The 10,782-nt window shown below is 37.7% G+C and overlaps 1 protein-coding gene across 1 annotated transcript in view; it reads right to left on the reverse strand.

Annotated features, from left to right (window-relative positions):
- LOC308520226 (uncharacterized protein) overlaps window positions 1-5,976 on the reverse strand; it is a gene marked incomplete at both ends in the record, with an annotated part of 34,681 nt that extends 28,705 nt beyond the window's left edge. The window contains one exon of the mRNA XM_081092751.1: window positions 5,897-5,976. Coding sequence (XP_080948877.1) covers window positions 5,897-5,976 — 80 coding nt within the window. The remainder of the gene's footprint in view (window positions 1-5,896) is intronic.
- Between the last annotated feature and the right edge of the window lie 4,806 nt (window positions 5,977-10,782).

Genomic DNA, 10,782 nt, shown 5'->3' on the forward strand with positions numbered 1-10,782 from the left:
ACCAGCATTACCCTAATCCCAAAATCAGATAAAGACACTACAAAGAAAGAGAATTAGAGGCCAACATCCCTGATGAACATAGATGCTAAAATCCTCAACAAAATATTAGCATATCACATCTAGCAATACATTAAAAAGATCATACACCATGACCAAATGGGATTTATTCTGGAGATACAAGGCAGATACAATATCCACAAATCAATAAATGTAATACATCACATAAACAAATTGTAAGACAAAAATCACATGATTATATCAATTGATTCAGAAAAAGCATTTGACAAAATCCAACACCCCTTCCTGATAAAAACTCTCAGCAAAGTGGGAATAGAGGGATCATACCTCAACATAATAAAAGCCTTATATGACAAACCCGCAGCCAATATCATACTCAATAAACAAATACTAAAACCATTTCCCCTAAGAATAAGAAAAAGACGGGGATGTCCATTTTCACCACTCTTGTTTGTCATAGTATTGGAAGTGCTAGCCATAGCAATCAGACAAGAAGAAGAAATATAAGGTATCCAAATTGGAAAATAAAAAGTAAAACTGTCATTATTCACAAATGACATGATATTGTACATAGGAAACTCTAAAGACTCCATCAAAAAACTACTAGATTTAATAATGAATTCAGAAAAGTAGCAGGATACAAAATTAACACCCAGAAATCAATGGCATTTTTATACACCAATAATGAACTTACAGAAAAAGAAACTAAAAAACCAAACCCATTTCCCATTGCAACTAAAAAATGAATATATCTAGGAATGAACTTAACTAAGGAGGTAAAAGACCTGTACTCTGAAAACTGCAGGGCATTGAAAAAAGAGGTAGAAGAGGACAAAATAAGTAGAATAATATACCATGTTCACAGATTGGTAGAATCAACATCATTAAAATATCCATACTACCCAAAGCAATCTACAGATTCAATGCAATTCTTATTAAATACCAAAGTCATATTTCACAGAACAAACTCTCCAAAAATTTATATGGAACACAAAAAGACTCCAAATAGCTTCAGTAATCCTGAGAAAGAAGAACAAAGTTGGAAGGATCACAATACCAGATATCAAATTATATTACAATGCCAGTGTTCTCAAAACTGCCTGGTAATGGCACAAGAACAGACATATAGACCAATGAAACAGAACAGAGAACCCAGAAATAAACCCAAGCCATTATGCTCAATTAATATTTGACAAAGGGGGCATGAACATACAATGGAGTAAGACAGTCTCTTCAATAAAAGGTATTGGGAAAATTGGACAGATACATGCAAAAGAAAGAAAGAAAGAAAGAAAGAAAGAAAGAAAGAAAGAAAGAAAGAAAGAAAGAAAGAAAGAAAGAAAGAAAGAAAGGAAGGAAGAAAGAAAGAAAGAAAGAAAGAAAGAAAGAAAGAAAGAAAGAAAGAAAGAAAGAAAGAAATTAGACCACCAACTTACACCATACACAAAAATAGACTCAAAATGGATAAAAGACTTAAGTGTAAGATGGAAAACCATAAAAATCTTAGAAGAATCCATAAGCAGCAAAATATCAGACATATCTTTTAGCAATATGTTTATCAATACAGCTCCTAGAACAATGAAAACTAAGGAGAAAAGAAACAAATGGAACTATATCAATTTTTCACTATATCATTTGAGGCCACAAGCAGCCACTCTAAGTTGGAAGCTATTATTTCCATGTAATAAATGGCTTTTTCTGATTGTGGAACCAAAAGCTGGCATTGTATAATATTCCGTAATATTCTCTTTGAACTTCTTCAGAGACTGATGATACTGGTGTCTATCACTATTGAGAGGATTGGGATCTTGGTGAAGGCAACCTGCTTGGAACAAAGATCACCCGTAACTTTTCCTTTTTGCTTTGATATCTTTGAATGGGCTTCTATAGTGAAAACAGCCAACTTCTTAGAAACCATTAGAGTTATTCAAAGCCTGTAATTTGAGGACGATTTTAAAGTAGGAGTCCTACTTAGGTAAGTAACTAGATTTTCTCTAAAGCTTTCAGAAGTGAAAAATATTCCACTATTGTTGCATATGTAATCCCTCTTTTTATTTAGACAGGAAACTATTAGAATCAGATCCAATTCTATAACCTGGGTAGATGTTTGCCTCTGGAAAGGAGTCATATTATAATGGTGAGTTGAGATCCATTGTAATGTATTCTGTATGATTTTTTTCTGGTTTCGTTTTTAAAATATGACCTATAAGTAGACAAGATTAAATCTAGATTTCTAGGCATGTTTTAATAAACTTATTAGGGGTGTTTTAATGAATCTATTCGATTTTTAAAATGACAGGGAGCCAAGAACTTCTCTTCTAAGGAAGAAGAGAAGTAGGATTTAAAGTATCACAACAATGAACAGAAATGCAGGAGGGAGAAAGAAAGAAGACTTCATAGGAAGTAAGCCTGATTACTGGGAAATATTGCATGTTTTCAGTGGACAGCAAAAATTGACAACATAAACAACCATTGAGTTTAAGATAGACCCTAAAAGACAACATGTTAGTAGAAGCCTCCAAGAAGGTGGCAACTGCTGCTACCAGCTTTCGAACTGTGTACGGATCATTAGAAAAACAATTGAATTACATTGACCTGTGAGGAATCCGTTCAGTTGAGTCTGAACACCAAGGGCTTGTACAAATCTCTTATGTATGAATGGATCAGGAGCTTTATAAGGTAGGGCCATAGTGAGGGGTTGCTAAGGAGCTGATTTTTAAAACACAAAATTCCTGTTCATGTTTAAATTCTCAGGTAAGAGATTCGGTTAACAAAGACCCAGTTAAGGTATATAGTTTTGGGCCAGTTTTGGGCCAGTTTCTGAAAATCAGTGTGATAAGCAAAATGCTAAAATCACCCCCTAGACCGGCTGGCATGACTCAGTGGTTGAGCATTGACCTATGAACCAAAAGGTCATGGTTCAAATTTCGGTCAGGCTTGATCTCCAGTGTGGAGTGGCAGGAGGCAACCGATCAATGATTCTCTCTCATCATTGATGTTATTATCTCTCTCTCCTCCCTGAAACCAATAAAAATATAAAAATAATAAATAAATAAATAAATAAATAAATAAATAAATAAATAAATAAAATTACCCCCTAAATTGCCTTGAATAATGTTCATACCTTTGTATAATCCCCTCCCCTTGTATGTAGGGTCTATAAACATGGTAAATGTCACTTGTGTGATCAGATTTTTGTTACACTACAAAGGTAAAAATATTTTACAGATGTAATTGAGGTCTTTAATTAGTTGACTTTAAAGGATTCAAAAGGGACATTATTCTGGGTGAGACTGGCCCAATAAGGTGCAAGCCATAAAAGCAAGAGACTCTTCTGCTGACTTCACCGAGAAACAGCTATAATGAAGGCTGACAGCTGAGAAAGGCTCACTGCTGTAACCACAAGGAACTAAATTCTATCAATAACATAATGAACTTGGAAGAGGACCTCGGGCTCTGGAAAAGACCTTCAGTGTGGCTAATACCTTGATATCAGTTTGTAAGACCCTGAGCAGAGGGTTTATCTGAGCTGCGCCTGAAATCCTGACCCAGGAGTGTTGTGACATAATAAATGGATGTTGTTTTAAGCACCTAAATTTGTGCTGATCTGTTGTGTAGCAAATGGAAAGAAATACATTTGGGGACCCATTTTCTGCTACAGCCAATGAGGCCCAGAAATCATCTGTGTGATCTCTTAGTTACTAACCTGGGAAAATTCTGAATTGTTATAATTTTTCAGGAGTGTGAAATTTACCTCCATGGGATAAAGTATGCCTTAAGTAATCACTTTACTTGACAAAATTTTTACTTCTATTCGGAAAGTATTGGAGATAGAACAATAAGTAGATAGATGGAATCAGTTATAGAGCTCAGATGAAATTTACAGTAGAACAAAAGGTGGTCAAGAAGATAAAAATAAAACATAGGGAAATGTAAGGGTCTGGAAAGTTCTAATTAAGGACTTCATTGATTTTCCCAGGAGGAAGCAAAGAAATGACTCTTTGAATATAAAAGATGCAGAAAGAACAGAAAACAAATTTATAGCTTTAAAACATTTAGCTTCATGGTATACCAAAGTTAAAAGAATATTTGGATTTGGTACCACAGGGAAGTAGGGAATAATTATTAGATTTCTACTTCTGAGATTCTGAAAAAATTTCTATCACTGCCTTTGGATATTTTTTCTTTTTTTAACTTGCACAATAAAAATATTACACAGAATAGTACATTTCTCTATTATTTTTTCATCTTATTGATTTTAGTACTTGTTTTGGTTTTGGTTTTAGTGGGTATGATGCAAATCTGGGTAGATATTTGGAGAATTCAGTATTAAACTGATAGGTTAAGGCCCTGACTGGGTAGCTCAGTTAGTTAGAGCTTCGTCCTGACATGCCAAGGTTGTGGACACAATTCCCAGTCAGAGCACATACAAGAGTCAACCAATGAATGCATATATAAGTAAAACAACAAATTGATGTTTCTCTTTCTCTTTTCCCCTTTCTCTCTCTAAAACCAATAAATAAAAATTTCAAACTGATAGGTTCAGCCCAAATAATATTCCAAAATCAGCATAATTTATGTCCAGAAGTATGATTACTTCTTAGACCTCCAACTTCTATTAAGAGTACAGGTAAATCAATGTTTAAATTATCTATGACCTGATTATGATCAAGGCATCCTCAGGACAGTTCAGGAATAGGCCATCAGGAGAGCATATTTTAAAGGAAATCCCCTGCACCACCCCATTTAGTTGATGGATGTGATGTCACAAAGAGGAAAGAATTTTTCTCAGTTAAAAGTCTGAGGGTGACAGTGGGCTGGGACATGCAAAGCATGTGAAGGTCATTGAAGGCTCAGGACAGTTGTTGGCTCCCAGGGAGAGGTTAGATAGGAGTGTCAGGATATGTGACAGTTGTCACAGGGTCTGTTAATAAAAAAAAAAATACGAGACTTTCATTTAATATTTAGAGAAATTGGCCCTTTATTGATTTTTACAGAAAATCATAAGGGAAATTTGTCACTTGGTTTCCCTCAAACCCCCAGTGAAACTTCATTAGCTCCCTACTTTATTGTTTTCCCTTCTGTTTCTCAGCTAAAACAGTGCAACTATTTTTCCAATACTCTTCTGTTCCATGTATAAAATTGAGGAATTAAGGAAGAGTCTGTAAGAAAGATTTTGCAAGGACAGCCTCCTTTTTTGGCTAAAAAGGGTTTAATGTAGCTTTACTATCACAGTCAAGTTTATCTTTACTCTTTTTCTGTATGAAATTTCATATTTGATCCTTCACTTCTTGCTACTCAGCAGAAGGGATCTCCCTCATATCTCTCTCAGCTACATGTCACTTTTATTTTTACTCGAATCAGGTGAGTCTGGTGGTTGGCAGCTAGAGAGGAGGGACCATTCTCTGGCGCTCTGGTGAAGCTGGGGTCCTAAGCAGGTGCTGTAAACACGGGTCTCGGATGTGAGACCTCCAATAACGTCCCTGCTCTTCCTCCACCTGTGATGCTGGGCTTCACAGGCGCCTGCTCTTTCCAAGGCCTGGGTTTTTGTTTTTGTTCTTTTCTCACAACTACAGTGGGTTCCCATCTGTGGCCTGAGACACCAGGTTTTAAGGACTTTGCCTATTAAGGGTTTGTTATTATGGGGCAAACAGAGAAGGTGAGACAGAGGATATTATTAGGCCATGGAGGATGTTTCACTCCCAGACAGCACCAGGAGAGAAGCTTTCTTAGGATTTCTCTCCAATCTTTCCCAGAGGAAAAGGGTGCAGACTTACATTTGCACTCATCTCTGTGTGGCTTCCAGCTTCCAGCTTCCATGCTCACCCACACTCAGACTTTAGCAAGTAATTGAAATCTTCCAGTTGATTCTTCCTACCAGTTTATATGTGACTCGGCATCTTCTGTCTCAGGGAGCAAATTCTTGGACTTCTGTCTACCTGAGTGTGCTTTTGACATTCTTGGTTTTATATTAATTTTTATCCATTGCAACATTCATTGGATTAATGGGTTAATTGGATTAATCATTAATTTGCATGGAATTTTTTTCTTGATGGAAGGGAGGGGGAAACACTCTCTAGTTCTCTACATCTCTGAGATGAGATTGTTAGAGGCAGCTCTCACGGACACCAGAGAGGTGTTACCGGACAAGACAGCTCCCTGAGCCACTGGGAGAGGGCTGTCCACAACCTCAATCCTTGTCTTCTTATTTATATGAGATACCTTGACTGCATTGTGAAAAGCCAATTTATTAAAGCAATTAAAGCATGCGTCTTTATGGAAAAAAGCAAAAGCAAAGCAAGCAAACCTCTATACTGGCTTATGACACACAGACCAGCTCTCAGCTAATCCAAAGAGCAAGTTGGGTGGGGGTCTAAGGCATTATATACCCTCCTGTCTATAGGTTTCAAAATTCCTGAGACTATTTTGGTACAGATTAATTCTCAAGCCCCCCCCCCCTTTTTTTTTTACTTTGTTGTGTGGCCTTCTCAGAATTCATGAGAAGCACTTGGCAACTTTCTCTCACCAAGCCTTTCAACTGCTGGCTTCTCTGCTTAGGGAGTAAAACAGCCCTTTCCAACCCCCCCCCCCCCCACCCCTTTCCCCTTCCCACTTCCCTTTCTGCATTCTCTCATTAGGGAAATTTTTTAACCATTTGCTCTGTGTCTTTAACTGGGGAAAATAATAGTTTGTTAGTTACAAGATGGCTGCAAATTGCCCACACTGTTTGGCCTTGTTTTAACTTTTCTCTCCCAGTTCCTCCTGCCCTGGAATCCTGTAACAAGATCAGAACCTAGCAGCTTGCCGAAACCGGTTTGGCTCAGTGGATAGAGCGTCGGCCTGCGGACTGAGAGGTCCCAGGTTCGATTCCGGTCAAGGGCATGTACCTGGGTTGCGGGCATATCCCCAGTGGGAGATGTGCAGGAGGCAGCTGATCGATGATTCTCTCTCATCGATGTTTCTAACTCTCTATCTCTCTCCCTTCCTCTCTGTAAAAAATCAATAAAATATATTTAAAAAAAAAAAAAAAAAAAAAGAACCTAGCAGCTGGTTTTTATGCAGTTCTCCTACCATTTTGGCTGAAGTAAATCTAAAGTATTTTTGAATACTATGTCTTAAACAGAGCCATTTTCTCTGGAAAGTCAGTTGACCACTACCTGTGTAAAATAGTTGGGAGATTATAATAAATCATAGAATAAATTAGAAAATAATACTGAATTCTAAGCTTATGTGTCAATTTTTGCATGATATTATAATTAATTTTTGTGAATAAGAATGCTTATAAATCAAAATAATAACACATCTTATTAATTATATGAGTCGTAACACTAATTTAAAAAACTGAATTTGTTTACATAAAATCAGCAATAGTGTTTTTATAGTTTAACTTCACATTCCATATTTGGTGGTAGGTAATTTGTAAAAAATGATTCTATTTATGAGGGTGTTAAACCATACAATAAAACTTTAAAATTTATAACAGCATACAACTCAGAGTTTGACTAAAGTGCCAACCTCAATAACATATGGTCATATTAGAGGGGGAATCATTTCAGGTTGAAATTATTGGCAACACACTGAGAAATATTCCTACTAATTCCAGCACTGAATTACATTTTTATATACATCTGTATACATATAAATATCTGTAGATCTATATGTCAATCTCTATATATCTATCTGGTTAATTTTTATGAGTTATTCTCAGGTTAAACACATAGTAATCCAAGTAGGTTTAATTTCCCTTTTCTTAAATAATTCAAAGGAAAAAACTATTTCACTTTACTTCTCAAATTTGTCTAGCCCACAAGCTTATCTAAAAAGTCAAAGGCAAACAGAAGAGGTGTGTGTGTGTGTGTGTGTGTGTGTGTGTGAGAGAGAGAGAGAGAGAGAGAGAGAGAGAGAGAGAGAGAGAGAAAGAGATCTTACTTAAATTATCAAGCCATGTCCAGTGTTGGTTTGTGAAGTTGGGGAATGTTTAAGTGGACAGATATCATTTTAATTAGTCCTGTTGTGATACTAAAATATTTATAAAAAGGCCCTCCCTTGTTATAATATGTGGCCCAGAGTAACACTGAATATAATGAGCAGTATAGTTTATTTAAATGTATTGTCCAACTTACTTAAAACATATCCTCATTTAAATTTCAGAAGAAACATACTGTGTTTAATTTTTTCTTGTTAAAAATTCATAAACGTCTGTCCTACAGGAAGAATGAGTAAGAAGCATTTCATAGAAATACATTTTTTGATGTCACATGCAATTAAGGCATCAGCAATCAGTCATCATTATTCTGACAAATTTTAAGAAAGCCTATTTTCTCCTTTTTTTTAGCTGAAAGTCATCCCAAACATCTAAACACTTAAAACATTCTAGTCCCTAAAAATGCATAAATGTCCAAGGTCATCACAAGCAATTATTGTGAGGAATACGTCACCTATTCATTAGCAGCTCCAACAATTAATTCCTATGACCCAATTTAACGTTTGATTTTTCTATCTCTGTCTGGACTGATGCTTACCAGCTGATATCTAAGTTTAGTATTTAGCAAGGTTATTTTACACAGGTCAGCCCAGATTCTGCTTTATGGAGAACTAAGATTGTTATAGCAACAATTAATATTAAGATTTTTTTTACTTTAAAACATCTTTGAATATCAGAAAATGAGGACTTCAACTGAAGGAGGGAAAAAAATACAATTAAAACTCACAGGAGGTATTTCATGTAGGGTCTGGCCTGGCCTAAATGAACCTGGGAGCAGAAAAGTTGGTTACTATCAGGAAACTGCCAAGTCTTGAGCATATTTATTATTAGAAATTAATCAAAACATGGTCTGTTCTTACAGACTCCTCTTGGGCAATCAAAGCGTGCTCTCTTTCCTGGGTTATTCTTCCTTTTCAGCTTCAAGTGTCAGTTTTGTAAGAACAACTTTCTGCATATTGACCATCTACTGTAACAACTCTCACTTCTCTCTTACATTGCCAACTCTACATGGATAGCTGAAATAATAAATCTCATAGTCCCTGGGTAACAGAGAACATGAACTTCATCCCAGAGAATTAAGTGGAAGATAGGACAAGGGTCTCAAGGTCTGGGCAGTTCAAAATGCTATTTTCTTCCTATGAAAAAATGTAGCAGTGTTTTGTAGATGCAGCTGTAAACAGGATGATCTGACAGGAACTCCACGGGATAAATGTGGCCAACTGCAGAGAAGAGATCAACATGTAACTGACCAGAATATACAAGCAATGGCTAAGCCTCCCTTCCAGGAGCCAGAGTTGTGGGAAGCTGATATAGGGTTAAGCCTCAGACTGACCTGTGGGCAAAGTCACAAACAATTCCCAGCTTAGAGGGCACAGTCCTCTTAGCATAATTAGGCTTGACCTTATAACACTCCCTAGATCTTATCTGGGAAGCTAAGGGGCTGAGGAAGTGCAGGAAGTATAACCATGGTGTAAACAAGTGAAACTCACAAGAACAGTGTAACTTTGGTAACCACTACCTTGTTTATCTCTCACTATAAAAAGCTTGGTGAGGCCTGAGCACAGTGGAAGTCCTTCCTCTTGAGTTGGACTTGCTCGCCTGGTCCCCCAATATTCCCAAATTATCTTGTGTCTTTTCTTTTTCATTTGTTGTGCAGTTCCTCTTCCAGACCCAAACCCTGCACCACGCAGGAAATGGAGGGAAACACGACAGAGCTTTGGATATCAACCCAGTCTCCTTTACTTGCTGCAAGTAAGTAAAACTTCCATGCCACATCTTGTTCTTTTGTAATAGTTGTTAATCCTTTCCCAAGAATATTTTTTACCATTGATTTTTTTAGAGAGAGTGGAAGGGTGTCAGGGTAGGAAGGAGAGAGAGAGAGAGAGAGAGAGAGAGAGAGAGAGAGAGAGAGAGATCCATGTGAGAGAGATATATCAATTGGTTGCCTCGCACACATGCTCCAACTGGGCCCGGGGATCAAATCTACAACCCAGATACATGCCTTGACTGAGAATCAACCCCATGAACCTTTAGCTCTCTGTCCGACACTCTAACCATTGAACAACACCAGCCAGGGCCACATCACATCCTAGATAATAAAACCCTAATATGCAAAATGACTGAATGGCAAAATGACCGGCACAATGACCAGTTGCTATGATGTGCACTGACCACCAGGGGGCAGACACTCAATGCAGGAGCTGCTCCCTGGTGGTCAGTGCACTTCCACATGAGGAGTGCCACTCAGCCAGAAGCCAGGCTCACAGCTGGTGAGCATAGCGGTGGTGGTGGGAGCCTCTCCCACCTCCGCTGCAGGAGGGCAGTAAGGAGCAAGGGGTAGTCTGTGAGAGCCCCAGACTGCAAGAGGGATGTCTGACTGCTGGCTTAGGCCCAATTCCCATGAGTATCAGGCTTAAGCTGGCAGGCGGACATCCCCCAAGAGAGTACAGGCCGGGCTGAGGGACCCACCCCCCGCCCTGTGCATGAATTTTGTGCACTGGGCTTCTAGTCCTTAATAGAGCACCCCAAGCAGTTAATCCCTTAAATTAGGTAGCAGGATTATGGAGTTATGCCCCAATATGACTTGATAGTATTAACCTGGCCTATTGTTTGTGATCAAATCAGCATGTTGGCAATTATTATACATATATATGTATATATATTTCCAATTCTTAATCAAATTAGTATGCACTAGAGGTCCAGTGCACAAATTTGCACACATTGAAAGAAAATTAATTAGAAGAAATACTAGAGGCTGGGGAGGGACTGTAGGAGGACTC

Source organism: Myotis nattereri (assembly GCF_964212035.1).
Source record: "Myotis nattereri genome assembly, chromosome: 5".
Taxonomy (NCBI): Eukaryota; Metazoa; Chordata; class Mammalia; order Chiroptera; family Vespertilionidae; genus Myotis; species Myotis nattereri.